This window comes from Osmerus eperlanus, chromosome 16 (genome assembly GCF_963692335.1).
Source record: "Osmerus eperlanus chromosome 16, fOsmEpe2.1, whole genome shotgun sequence".
NCBI lineage: Eukaryota > Metazoa > Chordata > Actinopteri > Osmeriformes > Osmeridae > Osmerus > Osmerus eperlanus.
This window is the reverse complement of record NC_085033.1, coordinates 4,484,656-4,500,720: the sequence shown is the minus strand read 5'-3', so window position 1 is coordinate 4,500,720 and position 16,065 is coordinate 4,484,656. Positions and strand designations below refer to the sequence as shown.

At 43.1% G+C, this 16,065-nt stretch overlaps 2 protein-coding genes and 5 non-coding genes across 9 annotated transcripts; 1 reads left to right on the top strand and 6 right to left on the bottom strand.

The window, feature by feature from the left end:
• Positions 1 to 16: 16 nt before the first annotated feature.
• b3gnt5b (UDP-GlcNAc:betaGal beta-1,3-N-acetylglucosaminyltransferase 5b) lies at positions 17 to 8,919 on the top strand. 3 transcript variants are annotated; one of them, XM_062481130.1, is made up of 2 exons: positions 17 to 59; positions 7,002 to 8,919. In XM_062481130.1, the coding sequence occupies exon 2, from the start codon at positions 7,338 to 7,340 to the stop codon at positions 8,499 to 8,501; it is 1,164 nt and encodes a 387-aa protein (XP_062337114.1). In that variant the 5' UTR covers positions 17 to 59; positions 7,002 to 7,337; the 3' UTR covers positions 8,502 to 8,919. The 3 variants fall into 3 exon arrangements, with proteins under 3 accessions (XP_062337114.1, XP_062337113.1, XP_062337112.1); XM_062481129.1 differs by lacking the exon at positions 17 to 59 and adding an exon at positions 3,679 to 3,832; XM_062481128.1 differs by lacking the exon at positions 17 to 59 and adding an exon at positions 3,849 to 4,693.
• Positions 8,920 to 11,387: 2,468 nt separating this feature from the next.
• Positions 11,388 to 15,777, bottom strand: eif4a2 (eukaryotic translation initiation factor 4A2). The gene is given in 14 exon segments (XM_062481507.1): positions 11,388 to 11,852; positions 11,855 to 11,927; positions 12,225 to 12,314; positions 12,400 to 12,439; positions 12,441 to 12,535; positions 12,931 to 12,982; positions 12,984 to 13,066; positions 13,793 to 13,872; positions 14,093 to 14,138; positions 14,141 to 14,169; positions 14,172 to 14,203; positions 14,205 to 14,221; positions 14,321 to 14,372; positions 15,556 to 15,777. Coding segments are annotated over 14 exon segments (765 nt in total). The 5' UTR covers positions 15,582 to 15,777; the 3' UTR covers positions 11,388 to 11,802.
• Positions 12,660 to 12,842, bottom strand: LOC134037173 (small nucleolar RNA SNORA81). The gene has a single exon (XR_009932499.1). It is a non-coding gene; the product is annotated as a small nucleolar RNA SNORA81 (small nucleolar RNA).
• Positions 13,152 to 13,331, bottom strand: LOC134037174 (small nucleolar RNA SNORA81). The gene has a single exon (XR_009932500.1). It is a non-coding gene; the product is annotated as a small nucleolar RNA SNORA81 (small nucleolar RNA).
• Positions 13,612 to 13,688, bottom strand: LOC134037176 (small nucleolar RNA SNORD2). Its single transcript, XR_009932502.1, has one exon. It is a non-coding gene; the product is annotated as a small nucleolar RNA SNORD2 (small nucleolar RNA).
• On the bottom strand, positions 13,962 to 14,037 carry LOC134037175 (small nucleolar RNA SNORD2). The gene has a single exon (XR_009932501.1). It is a non-coding gene; the product is annotated as a small nucleolar RNA SNORD2 (small nucleolar RNA).
• On the bottom strand, positions 14,457 to 14,530 carry LOC134037178 (small nucleolar RNA SNORD2). The gene has a single exon (XR_009932504.1). It is a non-coding gene; the product is annotated as a small nucleolar RNA SNORD2 (small nucleolar RNA).
• Positions 15,778 to 16,065: the final 288 nt, after the last annotated feature.

Sequence of the window (16,065 nt, the reverse complement as noted above, 5' to 3'; positions counted from 1 at the left end):
AACATTTCAAACATGCAGGGGGTCTCTGAGGACCTGGGTGAAGACCACTGAACTAGGGAGTAAGCAAGCCGAAGCTGCTGTTATTTATTTGATTGTTTCTACAGTATTGGCTTTGAAAGCATGGGTGTCATACTAGGGTGTGCCTACCACCTAGTGGTCAAAAAATGACATTGGCTGTGAGGCATCACGTGATTCAGCCAGTGTTAAGGCACACGTATGGAGTGTAGTTTAGGATTATATTTCTGTTTTCTCATTGATTTTGTAGCAATTGGCTTGTTTATTGCATATATCTTACTTGTGTATTACTGAATGGATGAACAGTGGATATCTTGAAATGCAATATTTTGTGATCCCCTCTCCGAAATCTTCCCTGCCGTGTGTAGAAAACTCAAATTCTCTACTCTTTAAACTCCCCTTTTATTTTGGGGACAGAGTTATTCCAATTTGAGAGGTGCCCAGCCGTGTTACTAGATGAATGAACACGTTGAGTTTTTCCGTCTGTTGTGGTCATCCTTTCTGGTGGGGATTTTGCGATACAGAGTTATTGTCAGGGCTGCATAAAGGGAAAAAAAACAGGAAGGAAAGAATGAAGACACATTGTTATCATTCAGGCAATACTGGCAATATATCATTCAAATAGTGAAGTACAATTACTTTCAAGTTTGTATTGTTGAAGTCAATCTGCTTCCTTTGATCGCTGAGTCAGTTCTGAATACTTCCAAGTGACCACGAGTTCTGTGGTTTGATGGAGTGTTAAGGCAAGCTTGCAGTCAAGAACAAAGTGTTGTAATAAGGAAAGGCTTTCATTCTTCTTATAGCATGAATCAACCCTTAGCTGGCTTACATCATTCTTTATCAGACTTCTACTAAGGATCTTAAATCAGGCCAAATGATACTCCTCTTTTTCTCTTCCAATTGGCAAGATGATCTTATCAGTTAGCCTGAACAGTCACAATCCTTGAAATGGATGCATCTTTGTTCTGATTCTTCAACACAAATCAAAAAATCATAAAGCTGAGATCTACAGTGTTCTTTCTCACACATTTACTGACATTCTACCTTCATACTAAGCGTCAAATACCCATTTATCTGTTAACTTTATTAAATAAACAAGTCTAATTGCAGGGTCAATTTGGCAATTCCTTAACAGTATTTTTACAGAAATATCAAACTTAAAAATTCTAAGAATTTTTATGAGAGGTTAGAGAATCGGGCTAGTAATCAGAAGGTCGCTGGTTCGATTCCTGGCCGTGTCAAAATGACGTTGTGTCCTTGGGCAAGGCACTTCACCCTACTTGCCTCGGGGGAATGTCCCTGTACTTACTGTAAGTCGCTCTGGATAAGAGCGTCTGCTAAATGACTAAATGTAAATGTACTTACTGTAAGTCGCTCTGGATAAGAGCGTCTGCTAAATGACTAAATGTAAATGTACTTACTGTAAGTCGCTCTGGATAAGAGCGTCTGCTAAATGACTAAATGTAAAAACTTAGGAATGGGATGGTTTAGGATGTAAATGTCAACAACAGTTTGTTGTGTGTGGTCTGCAAAACCTTTTTTGAGGAACCCTGTTGTATGATGTCATATGTGAAGTCGTATGTAGATAGACACCATTCCATGTGATCCCAGTCTTCCAAAACAAGTCTGTGGGAATCTATTGTCCGTTTTCCCACACTGTAACTCTGTCTGGTTTCAGACATCCTAAATGACCAAATCAACTGGTTCAATTGTAGCTTTGAGGCTACATGAGCCAAGTTAAATGATAAGATTCTCTGTTTAGTTTAGGTCTTTTTTTGGAGAGCAGTTGGAGAGCAGTTGGGAAGTGGGAATAGATGAGATTAGATTTATTTAAAGGGCTTTTATTTAAAACTATAGAAACCAATACATTTATAGGGATCAAAATGTCATAATTTGCTAAATGGAAAACCCTTGTTCTCTGTTGGAGCATCAACATCAATGTCATTTATGTATCAATTAAACAGGCAGTACACCAACCTATTTAGCTACGCTCTCAGTACATGAGTTAACATTTAAGTTCTAAACCTGTTCTTCAGCCTACATGCGTTCTCCTTTAAATGGGTTGATTGTTCCGTATTTGTCAGACATTTTTATGGAGTCAAATTAGGGTCAATAATAATTTGCAGTCGCAGAAAAAGATTCGCAGTCGCAGAAAACGATTTGCAGGAGCAGAAAACGATTGGCAGGAGCAGAAATTGTTTTGCATACGTAAAAAAAGTGTTGTATTATGCGAATTATTTTTTGACACTTTTTTTACGGATGCAAATCTTTTTCTGCTCCTGCAAATCTTTTTCTGCTCCTGCAAATCTTTTTCTGCTCCTGCAAATCGTTTTCTGCTCCTGCTAATCTTTTCTGCTCCTGCTAATCGTGTTCTGCTCCTGCTAATCGTGTTCTGCTCCTGCTAATCGTTTTCTGCTCCTGCTAATCGTGTTCTGCTCCTGCTAATCGTGTTCTGCTCCTGCTAATCATGTTCTGCTCCTGCAAATCTTTTGCAGTGTCAAAATCGGGTCAAAAAGGTGTCTTATCAGCACGTTGCTTGTTGAGTAGCCAATCAGAATGCTGATCACCGACCGCAGCAGATATGGATCACACAAAGGTTGACTACACGCTTCGAGATCTTCCTCACACTAACAACGTTTGTAAGATTGTCGAAAATCATTTTGAATGTTACCCACAGTCAAACATGCATCCTAATTTCATAATCTAAATTTGTCGGTGATCAGCATTCTGATTGGCTACTCGCCATACTCAACAAGCAACGTGCTGATAGGACACCTTTTTGACCCGATTTTGACACGGCAAAATATTTGCAGGAGCAGAACACGATAAGCAGGAAAAGAAAACGATTAGCAGTCGCAGAAAACGATTAGCAGTCGCAGAACAAGATTTGCAGGAGCAGAAAAAGTTTTGCAGGAGCAGAAAACGATTTGCAGGAGCAGAAAACGATTTGCATCCTTAAAAAAATGTGTTCGTCAAAAATAATTCGCATAATACAACACTTTTGTACGGATGCAAAACAATTTCTGCTCCTGCAAATCGTTTTCTGCTCCTGCAAATCGTTTTCTGCTCCTGCTAATCGTTTTCTGCGACTGCAAATTATTATTGACCCTAATTTGACTCCATACATTTTGGTTCCTTTTTTTTTCTTGTACGTACTTCTGCATTTAAATGTAATTTGAGTGTTACCACATTCATACATTACCATTACCAATTTACACGGTAGTGGGTTTTCACAGTTTAAGTTGACCTATGACCTTTGAGCATAAACTCAACACATAGACTTGGAACACATAGATTTTGACTGGTGAACACACTCACACACACAGACTCCTACTAATCCCTTTCTAGACCATGTATGTCTAAGACAAACCTGACTGCTCAGTTAATCACTGGAAAGTTTCTTTACATAGACATGCATCTGTCTACAATGAATCTTCGAGAAAGGGTTGTTACTCATCATCATGCAGTTTAACTTACGAGTGTCCAATGAGGTCACATCAATTATTCTGAGCTCCTACGTCATGATGAACCATACCTTATTAGTTGTCACGGCACGAAACAGAGAGACAAGCAAACACTAACTGACAGTGGTATCCTGATCAACTTGTCTTACTGGTGTCTGACGGTTTGAAAGAAGCCATCCCCTGATCGTCACAGATAAAACCCATCCCGTTTGACGTCCTCTGGGTTGATCTGAAGGAGAAGTCGAAGGTGTTTTTACTGTCACATCTTGATTATGGGTTTCCTTTGTTTTGTGTGACGCAGATCTGCCCCACGAGTAGCCTATGACATCCAAAATGTTTTCCAAGAAATGCTGGTAAGTAAGGAAGATTGTTTGGTTTGTGGATTTTCCAATAGAAATCATTCAAAAATGGTACACTGTTACCATTGTCTATTCTGTGCTGTTGGCAAACGTTGAACATGATGGAAACAGAGCCTCTTTTTCTTCTTTCATTGCTATGGGTTGTGTAATACACCTAATGTGTTACCTTTGTGAATATATTTGGGTGGAAACTTGTTTTCACTGCTACTGGAAGAACATGACAATTTCAGCAGGTAGAAACCGAATTAAATTCCTGTAGGTTGAGTGGTTACGCTCACACCCTTCAGACATAAATGACATCCTCATTTTGTAATGAGTTGTCAGTTATTGTCACTTCTCTGTCGAACAGCTCCGTTTTATGCATGAACTAGAGTATTGAGCATCAGCGTTAGTGTTTAGTGTTGAAGGTGAAGCAGGAGCCAGAGGGAAGCCCTTCCTTCATCTGAGTCTTATGTCTCCTCACCACCTACACAGCCACAGGGGGGGGAGATAGAATGCGTGGTAGAGAAGAGGAACCAAGGCAACCAGCACATTCACAAGCAGAGAATTCACACTTAGCGCTCACACTCAGAGTGTGCAGGCAGGCAGGGGCGCACGCACACACACACACAGGGACCTGTACACCCATGGCCTCACACAGGGCTTAACTGGCAGCTGTTGCCTGCTTGTGAAAAGTGCCACTACTCCGGTCATTGGGGGAGAAAGTCAATTGGAAAACTACAGACTCAGACGAGGAGAATCTGGACAGGGGTGAGGAGGGGTTTTCTCTGAAGGCAGTGAAGCAGTTGGTGAGGCTTCTTCCTGACACTTGGATACACTCTACATGAGAACAAAAGGGATAGTCTCTGTTACTTGGTGAGTGAAGCTTTTTTTCTTCTTGTATTTTGAATGATTTGTATACAACCAGTGACATAGAGCAATACTGTTGGTATGGTTCACATTCACAAGGCGGGTTTGGAACCGTGTGAGTGGCAGGTGAAGTCACACTGTTGTCTTTTACACAGCTCTCGTGAAAACGTTTAAGTGTTGTTGTGTGTTGTCATGCTGATGAAGGTATGCTAAAAAGCTGGACCTGTTTTTCTAACGTGACTCAGGAAGAGATAATGTGTCAAGCTCCTTTGTTGGGGTGATATTGTGTAGGGTAACAACAAACATGCTATAGACACAGAATAACAAATTAAGAAATTGAGTCTATGTATAGAGTAAAGAAGTATTGGTGTGGAAAGCCCTGTACAATCCTGGCAGTTCTGTTTAATTATCTTTTATTATCTTTTCTTTATTATTATCATCTCTATGGTGTAATGTCACAGAGCTCCAAGTAGACTATTTAATTTCAAATATTCTATAGATATGTCTGATATGGAAACATCAAATCTTTACTCTTAAACTTACAGCTAAATGTAAACTTTACTTGAACCTATGTATCTGATGAGAAATTCTCAGTGGAAGATACCTTTAGACTTGCCTTTGTTAGTTGGAAACCATCACTACAAACTGTGTTTGCATTGAGTGACTATTGGAACACTCTTATCTTAAATACAACGCCATATACCTATATGAGTGTTTACAAGGTTAGAAATCGCTATGTGATCTTCCCTTATGTATCTACTGCCTCTCCCCTCTAGATGGGAAGGTTGTGCCTCTAGACTGGAAAGCTGACTCATAGTATCAAAGTTCACCCAGCCAGTGAAGAAAGAGGACAATGAGATATTAAACAATTTGACTATTCATTTTCACATTACTGACTTACTGTCAATAACACCTTGTAGGCTACCTTTTACATTTCTTGGAAGGTTGTGCTTTTACTGGACACTTTCATTCTAGCTGAAAAAGAGAGCTTCGGTGTTGAGCTCCAGACTCAGCCCCGGACTCTGTGAGGCTTGACCGGAACTGAATGAGATAATCACATTGTTCACAAAACCCATCTGTGAAAACAGTTTAAAGCTGTAGGTAAAAAAGCATCACATTCGGAGGAAAGGATTAGAACGGTGTTTTCACTCTCATTAGCAGACTGGTGTTTCTCAGGCTGACAGAGTCCTTCTGAGTGAGTGACCCCAATAGGCTCAGGCAGCCTAATGATGTTTCTAAAGCTCTCAGGGTGTGCTGGGACTCCCAGGCCCATGATCCCCCTTGGTTTCAGCCTAGTGCTGGGCGGAAGCAGCCTATTCTCATCCTGTATTGTGCTCCAGAGCTATTCTGATGCTTTCCATTGTGCCCGAGCGCTTTCCACGACTCTCAGCGATTTCAGTGGGTCTGCGCCTTAAACCCTTCCATTATAGCAAGCCCCATGGCCACATTTGCTGTGCTTGCTGTTACATTCACTGGCCAAACTTTTGACTTCTCAGCTAATGTTACCACTTTAGCATAACCGTCACACACAAGAGATGGAATAGATAAAGATTAACCCTTGTGTTATCTTCGGGTCATTCTGACCCATCAGTCATTGTGACCCACCGTCATATTGCGACAACTTTACCGCCTACAAAGACAAAGTGAAGCATTTTCTTTTAACAGCTAGGCTGTCTCAGACCCCCCACATTGCAAAGGTTAAAAGAAAATTATTTTTATTTGTTTTTGTATTGGGTAAAATTGGGTAAACACATCGATGATTCGTTATGAACCTTTGGGTCATGTGACCCGAAGGCAGCACAAGGGTTAAGTTCTAAAAGACATGACTGTCGGACATTTCATAACGTAATGGTATCCTCACTCCTTAAACTGGTTAAATGGTTTCCATATTTCTGTTTCTTCTTTTGAAGACATTTAAGCATGGATGAAAACTAAATTGTTTGTTTCCCCTTAGTGCCTAAAAAACCTTTCTGATAATTCTGGTATTTCTGCAAGGATAAGAGCCAAAGAGCAAATCTATTCATTCACAACATTTAGCAGAACAAGATGTACTACATCTGCTTGGTGAAATAATCTCTGTGTGCATTCAAGACTAAAAGTTCAAGTTCACAATTAGGTAACTTAATTATCTACAGTAGATAATGAACATCCAGGCACACAAGCCACTAACAGATACTAATGGGTGGGAAAAAACAAAGGGGTTTGGAAAGCTGGTCGATATTAACTGTAAATAATCAACCAACAACACGGAGTTAAGTTAAGCTTGTCCGTGCATACATGATACTAAGAGTCCTTCCTGTCTATTCTATTTCAGAATTATGTTTAGGAGGTGAAGGAGCTGGATGGATTCCCTGCCACTATGAGGCTAACAGTGTGGGGGAGTACGTCATGGAGTCTGAAGTGTGAGTCAGCAGTGGAGATGATTTCCAGGGAGCCTCTGTGAATCTCACCCCTGTGTAGACCTCTGCTCTCTGCTGTGAATGGTACACCTAGAATGGAACACACACACAGCCTTGAAACAAACAGTTATCGGAACAACCCCCACAGCCTCTACCTCAGGCATCACTTCACACACACCACCACAAACCCCTCCGTCCCATCTCGGCCCTGACAGAGACACCCTGAGAGAGAGGTCCATCAAAATTCCAGAATGTTTGTGAATTTCCGGCGTATTCGCAAATGCCAGTGTGTGCAGCTAATGACCACGTGTCTGGTGCTGTCGGTGGTGATGGTGTGCTGGGAGCAGCTGGACAGCAGTGTGGTGAGCCACGTCAAGTCCTACTCTTACCGCTACCTGATCAACCGCTACACCTTCATCAACAAGAGCTTCACCATTCCGCGCAAAGAGGCCCTCAGCTTCAGTAACTACCGCTACCATCTCAACCACCCGGACAAGTGCTCTGGCCAGGACGTCCTCCTCCTGCTCTTTGTCAAAACGTCCCCAGAGAACACGGAGAGGCGACGGGCCATACGGTCCACCTGGGGCAACGAGACCTACATCCGCCAGGCCCTGGGGGTGAACGTCAGGGTGGTGTTCGCTTTGGGAGTGCCCCAGTCCAAGCAGCAGCATCGGGCCTCGGGGGAGAGGAGCGGGCTGGGCCTCCAGGAGACCCTGGTGAGGGAGGACCGGCTTCACGGCGACCTCGTCCAGCAGGACTTTGTGGACACGTTCCACAACCTCACCCTGAAGCTGATCATGCAGTTCCGCTGGGCGCACGCCCACTGCAGCCACGCCCGCTTCCTCATGACGGCGGACGACGACATCTTCGTCCACATGCCCAACCTGGTGCGTTACCTGCAGGAAGAGGCCAAGAGGGGCGTCACAGACTTCTGGGTGGGACGCGTGCACAGAGGGGCACCACCCATCCGACGCAAGGACAGTAAATACTACGTCCCTTTCGAAATGTACCAGTGGACGTCTTACCCGGACTACACGGCGGGTGCCGGGTATGTGGTGTCAAGGGACGTGGCCGACAAAATCTACCAGGCCTCGCTAACCCTCAACGCCTCCATCTACATAGACGATGTTTTCATGGGCATCTGTGCCAACGCCATGGGAGTCTCGCCCCAGGAACATGTTTACTTCTCAGGGGAGGGCAAGGCGCCCTATCACCTCTGCATCTACGACAAGATGATGACCTCGCACGGCCACGTGGCCGACATCTACCACCTGTGGAAGGCCGCCACGGACCCACAGGTCAAGAGGGCGGCCTCTGGCCTCATGGGAAGGCTATACTGCACAGTGGTGAAGCTCACCCTGCTCTGTAAACCGTACTACTTTAACACCTACCCCTGCAAGGCGGCGTTTTTGTAGTACCCCCTATATACATGTACATGTTTCGGTCCAAAACATATGTGGTGAGGGAGTGTTTGTATCCCTTACTTTCAGCTTGATTCTCCTCTGCCCTGTTGTAGAGACTGGGAGGAGGAGGGCTATGTTCAGTGTCGCTGAAGGGTGTGAGAACCATGAGTCCATACTTTATCTGTAACTGTTTTGGTTTGTGCCTGCTTTGCTGACCCATTGTCTGCAGTGGTCTATGTTTGGGCTTCATGCTGTCTTAAGGAATAGTCCCATGAGGAAGCAGAGACTGAACAGCAGACGCTTTTAAGCGAGATGCTGACCAGACGATGTCGACAAACGGGATTCTAACAGAATTTCCGTTTTTCTGACCCATCTCCTCCAATTAAAGTGACTAAGGGAAAGTGTCATCATATCTTTGGTTCTGACTTGATTACTGTCTCGTTGTCATCTTTGGGGGGAACAAACAGCTCCTCAATACGAATGATAAAGGGGGTTTGAAGGGATATCATTTGAGGTACATTTGCATAAGGGACATATGTTTATAAATACATATTGGCTACATAAAAGGAAGTGGGTGCCATAAACCTTTGAAGTACAAGTGCAAAATAGATGTCACTCTGATGACAAGCTAATTTAAAAATGATTCATCCACAACACAGACCAAACCTTTTTAAATGTATCTCCAAGCAATGAAGTTACTAACAATCCTGGGAATGTATTCAGTGACCACAAACTAAAACTACGAATCTAGGATGAAGCTCTTACAAAATAACAACTCCAACCCTTTCACGTTTCTTCTGTTTGCCATAGCAACCCTGAACAGCGGGAGAGCGAGTTAAAAATGCACCAATCTCCCTGATCTGTCGTGGTGAACACTCAGCCATGGTTATAGTGCACAATTATCTCACCGAATGAGACATAGATCATCACTGTGACGCAGTACACAAAAGCTCAAACAAATCCTTTATTGCTTGTATGATTCTTGAGACGCTTTTAATAGTTAGCAATATGAGGTGTGTTTTTAAAGTGAAAGGTGTGTATGAGCTGAAAAAGGCGCGTGGCTTATGACATGTCATGCATGCCGTAGGCGTTTGCTGAGACAGTAAGAATGACTGCTATCGTTTTTTTTTTAAGCCCTATTAGAAGTTCGGCCCCATATGTTCTATCTATATTAGGACAGGTAAAATAAAATCTATGTCTGTGAACAGCATTTGTGAGACGACCGGCCAAGCAGGTGTTTACACGTCCTCATCCTTTAGACCCGTGCTTTACTGTGTTCGGTATGTATGAAGGCTCGGCTCAGCCTGAAACAGGAGTGCAGACACTGTTAGGACTAGCTGTTCTCCAAAACAGCTGGTGTGTTTCCAAGGTAACCTCAACAAAGAGAATAATTCACATAAATGATTTAACAGGGGACCATGTAGGAGACCCCCTTCCCACATCCAACTACCAATTACCTTCCAATCGCTTTTTGCCCTCAATTGAGATTCAGTGGCAAATACAATATCAAGACATTAACTTTACTGTTTTTGAATATTTCTCCCAAGCAAATTTTTCATTTAAAGATTGGTTTCTCGTTCCCTTAAACATTTAGCAAAGTGAGAGAATGGGGCCACGGAGACTCATCCACTCTCCAAAGTAATATAAATGTCCAATGAGTTAATTGATTATTCCCCTCTCTATCTCCCCACGCGGCCTTCCAGAATAATTGCATTGACTTTTGCAAACGTGGGAGTCAAAGCACAAAGTTGATGTGCTAAATATAAATGCACATTCCATATCATGTCCAATTAAGACACCCACCGAGCATCGAACCCCATGTGGCAAGCTATTATTACATGAAATCAGCCCAAACCTACCTACTTTAAACCAAGACACATACATCAAAAATAAAGAAAACTGACATTCACTGCGCTTTGTGGCATCTCTTACAAAACATCATAACTATTGCCAGGCATGTCTAAGTACCAGTTTATCAGTAATAGAAAGGGTCATCTTAAAAGATCCTGTAACGCAAATTCCATGATTTGCTTTTCAGTAGGCTACATTATATACGTGTGAAATTAGTTCCTGAAAGCATGTGCAAAGCACGGAAACTTGGTCGCACTGAAAAGTGGAATTATACCGTTGAACAGTTTCTCTTCACTTTTCAGCTCAGGTTTTGTATAGGCAGAGCCAAAACCCGACCGATCTATGTCAGATCACAGACGGTTGCATTATGTTACTCAGCTGGTACGATGCAAAGACAAAGTAATTAACACAAAGCACTCAGACTGCAGGTAGGTCTGTTCTGATATCTGCAATTGATTAAGGTAGTGTTGCTCCTAAATTTAATAAATTCGAGGGGGCAGAGCTTCAGCTCCTTCAGGCTACAAGCCCCCCAGTCTCAAGCAGAGGACTGCTAATTTTCTCAAGATTTCAAAGCCTAATTAACATACCTGTCAGTGTTTTTTTCCCCTCATTAGGTAGTAATCACTTTCTTCTGTGGTGTGATGAACTTCTCATTTTCACTTCCACTTCCCAGTGAATGATTTTGGCAATGTCTAACAGAATGTTGTGAGAATGGCAGTAGATCCTGTTAGATAACCAACCTCAAGGCCTAAACAAATCAAATGGAATCTACACTTGCAACAATTCATGTGGGCTCATGATACTGTGACCCAACAACCCAGTAATACCAAGTTTGTTGCGTGATCTTAAGTCCTTGCAGAGTAATCACCTGTCACACAACCATGTGACAGTCAACTCATCTCACACATGGGTGCAGCAATGACTAGTCCACCAGGAGCTCGAGTCAACAGCCAAGTCATCCTACAGCAAAACAGAGCCATATGTCAGTTTATAGAAACCAAGTGAAATAATTAGATTGTCATACAATTCATGAGGAAAAGCTCTACGGAAAGAGTGATGTATTTTATTTGTAAAACAGCACTTATATTCTGCCAACCTGAGAAGCATTAACAGGCAGTGGAAAAAGGCAAATACAAATCTATACCAGACAATACAATCTGGCTCTACACTAAAGACTTCACATATGCATGTATAACAATTTGCAAACTTAATACAGCACCTCTTTTGTTCACAAGTAGATCATTACTAAAGGATGAACAGCCAACAAAAAACACCATCGCAGCTCCAACTGTCAGAATCTACAACTGTCCAAGAGCGACCAACATTGACAGCACCTCGCTTAACAAGGGTTAAGGGCAAATCAGATTCAAGGTTTAACATTTGAAAAGAGTTTCCCCGAGTATCGGCAACTTGGGAGATGTTGACCACCATTGCTGCGTGTGAAAGGTCAAACCCAGAAGGCTCAGATCATGTCTGCCACATTCATGGGCAGTTTCGCCAGTCGTGTTGTGAAATGTCTCGAAGAATCCGCTTGTCCTCTTTATAGTTTATGACCAGGGAAACTTGCTGTACGTCAATTCCACAGGCCTAAGAAGATAAATCCAAGGTGAGAACTAGACAAAAGAAATAATTCCCCCCCGATTATAAATGTCGTCTGAGAATATGTAACAGATTTCTATGGAGAGAAATCCATTGTGGAGGACAGACGTCCATCTCCCAAAAGGTGTGACTGCCAAGTCATTAAGGACGGTCGCAGATTTAACACATTTTGGGTTGGACCTTCGTGTCCAAAAGCTACAACTAGACCCATTTTTAGTAGCTAGTCCAACACGTAAACATTCAGACAGGAGACTGCTGGAGTGCACAGGAGAAGTTGACCCTCACCAGAAGGTCTGTAGTGATGTGCACTCTGCTGGAGCCGGACCTGAACTCCCTCATGATCAGGGCCCTCTCCTTCTGGTCCATGTCACCATGCTGGGGGGGGGGGGGGAAACAGACCGTTAGGTACACCTGTGCTGGGGCCAGTTGTCATTCCTCCCATTCCTGGCCCTGCTCTTACCAGGGCAGACACCGTAAAATCCCAGGCATGCATCTTCTGCCAGCCAGTCCACTTTCCTCATGGTGTTGAGGAAGATGACCGCCTTGGGTGATGGACAGTCTCGTACAGGTGGCACAGCGTGTCCCAACTTCCACTCCTGCAAAATGGAGGAAGGTCACCCACATGTTTGGGTCACAACATCGCACGGTAAACCAAGCGGCGAGACGAGTTTGCTAAATAAAACAGCTATAATCCCTCCTAAAGGTTCATGCGAAGGGGACTGATGTAGCACAGCGTCTTGAGACCAAGGACACTGGACATTAAGAAAGAGGTCCGTCCAGGTCTCGTTTACGACGCTGAGCCGTTGCTATCCTTCTCCGGTGTACCCATACTCACATGTCTGCAAGAGCCAAGCTGTGAGGCCTAGCAGTCACAGTTTTAGCAGGGTGCTTTAAAGAGAAGGCCCGGCGGTTGCACATTCAAGTTTTTAAACAATCGACTTGAATGAAAAATGCGGGGTTGTTGACAAACAAAGGGAGACGAAACACCCACCTCTCGCTCTACGTGGATGTAGAACTGCGTGATGCCCTCCAGGGTGAGCTCCCTCCTTCACCAGGACGCGGTCTCGCATGAACTTCTTGGTCACCTCCAGCACGTCCGCAGGCATGGTGGCTGAGAGCAGGGCCACCTGGGAAAGACAGGTTTGTCCATGTTACTGGCTGGAGACTCAAATCATCCATGTTAACAAAACACAGAAAGTGGAGCACCAGATGACATGTGGTGCCGGGCCTCGAGACGACGGCCACCGAACATTAAGAAAGAGGTTCGGCCGCGTCTCGTTTGCGGCGCAGCACGTTCACTCTCCTTCCACGCTGGCACTCTGCTAGCACGACTGCACAAAGCAGGAGAACCTGGGTTCTGCAGTTTAAGCACAGTTCTTTTTATGTGGAAGTGCCCGAGGCGTGTAGATACTTACACTGGGGAGTACTTGGACAGGCATCTCCTGTTAAGCATGTCAAAAACACGGTCGGGGGTGCCCACCACTATATGGGGGGCCACGGCTTGCAGCTTTTGCATTTCTCTGCGGACGTTAATCCAGGCGTGGCAGGTGGTCCCCCATGTAGTCTCCCAGAGCCAGAATGACCTTCTGGATTTGGAAAACAAAGAGGGAAGGAGAGAAAGTCTAGTGACTTGCAGTGGACAGTTGGATTGATCAGACCGATAGCATCTGTTGAGTGATCAGTAATATACAAAAAAGGTATCTCCATTTAAGGGTCAGTCCCGAAAGATGGTATGCCATCATTTCACTCAAAACAAGTTTCCATGTCTGAACAGTACACAATGCATATGCAAAGCAGGAAATACAAATTTAAAAAAGCAAATGGCCAGTGAAGGCATCAATCACCTTTCAGGCCAATGCGGTCTCCTGCAGGATAAAGATGGCAAACGTGGCAGTTTTGCCAGTGCCAGACTGTGCTTGTGCAATGACAAAGCCTGGAAGGGAAGAGCAAACGTAAAAAAAGAGAGAAGGAATTCAAGTCTATCACACAAGAGGGTGTTCCACTTGAGATTAGAAGTTATTTGAGTGATCAGTAATATACAAAAAGGTATCTCCATTTAAGGGTCAGTCCCGAAAGATGGTATGCCATCATTTCACTCAACTTGTTTATAAATGACAAAGCATGCATCAACTATATTGAATCAATTTGCGTACCGTCGATGCAAGGCATGATTGCCCTCTGCTGAATGGCTGATGGCTTTTTTCAAACCCATAGGCATACGTTTCCCTTAAGTCTCCTTCAGGTTCATGTCATCAAAGTTCTCTAATCTCATCCCAGTTGCTCTGCACAAAAATGAATGAACATTCAATAACTACATGTAATCGTTTCTACAACATTGTTATGGTTGCAAAATCTGTGGTTAAATGAGTTTAAGACAATACCTCAATGACACCATCAGGCTCCATCCCCTCTGGTCCCCCATGGTCTCGATCTCTAGAGCCAAACAAGGAACAATAGTCAATATGGAAGCAACAAATCTGACGTTTGGTTCTTATAACAAATAGCGGGAAATTGGAGAAGTGATCAGTAGTAGTTAAGTTGTCACCATTTGGGTTCAGTCCCGAAAGATGTAAAAGCATCATTTCAAACTTCTTCCAAAATCCCCATGTGTATTAATTATTGAATGTTTATCATAGTTAATCCATATTTAAATTAAGTTTGTGTGTCTTAAGGCTTCAGTTTATAGGGAATGTCAAGCTGACGTCACATAGGAGCTGCGTGGGAAGTGCAAGGGTACATAAAGACATGCCAACGTCGAAAAACACGATTCGAAGTAGGTTGTGGAGGTGACGGCAACGTCAACATTGCAATTGTTGCATGACACTAACTTAAGAACTGAACTTGTCCTCTCTCTTACCCAATACTTATGCTACAAATTATCTTGACTGGCTTTTTCCTTCAGAATGACAAAAGGTTGAGATAGTGGACGTAGTTGGGATCGATGCCATTTAGAAATGAATTTGTAATTTTACTGGACAAGAGTCAGAATCCTAGTAGTCAATAACTTCCCTTCACTACCCAGCATGCAACGCTCTGTGAGGCACGTGTTGGATACCGAAGGAGTCTTTACTAACCCCGTTAGCTAGGTACATGCTCTACAGCATGAGTTATGGCTAGCATTCACATTGCAATACTTTCGTGTGCCATTAGAAGGTATATTGACAAATCAGGTTTATGCTTAAGTAACGTTAGCAGGAAACACTACCAATTAAGCCGGTTCGATAATGGTCATTGTAGCTAGCCAGTTAACGACTTATAGCGGTAGCACAGATATAGGGCCTACTTCCTTTTGGCATTTACTGTAACATTACATGTCCGAAACTGAGGGCGTTTAAAATGTACATTCCATATGTACGCAGACAATGTTTAATAGTGTCAAAGCTATCTGCACTCTGTAGCACAAATTGGAAAACTAGCTAGCAGCTAACTAGCATGATCCCGCCAGGGCGAAGAGGGTGAAGCTGTGAGCTACAGTACAGAAGCACTCATCAATAACATCAATGTGCCGTAAATGGACATGTTAAAACCCCTGAAACTGTAATTAGGTGATGCAGTCCCTATGATATGTTACTCGATATGTTACTATCGAACTATTTTCGATAATTAAAACGTTTACCTGTAATCAGCAGAATCGTTAGACATGATCTGTTCCCAACTTCGACATGCGACTGGAAAGATCGCTGCTGACGAAGGCAAGAGGCTTTATACGGACGGACTATTTCTTCGGAGAAGTGAAAACGATATCTATCGACAAAATATTCCCAACATAATTCAGAAATATTCTTCGTTCCTCCATATTGAAATACAAATGGTCAATACCTTATAATATCCCTACAGTTAAAAAAAAGACAAAATACTTTAGCAGACTATATTTTATGGCGGATAGATATTGCTGCATGAGTTTAGGACGGTTCATGCTACAGAAAGTCTGGAAGGTCAAAATACTTATGTCCATAGTGTTTCTCCTTTGAGGCTGTCTAAGATTTTATTCTAATTCCTAAAGATCAATTTCACTAATCTGCGAAAAAAATGGTCTTGGTCGATTCTTGGTCGTTGTAATGCACATTCTTTAATAAAAAAAACAACAACATTGTATGTTCCATCGTCAATACATTTTTCATTTAAG

Bases quoted from the DNA above. Each gene is read 5' to 3' on its own strand.
- b3gnt5b (XM_062481130.1), top strand. From the start codon at position 7,338: ATGTTTGTGAATTTCCGGCGTATTCGCAAATGCCAGTGTGTGCAGCTA.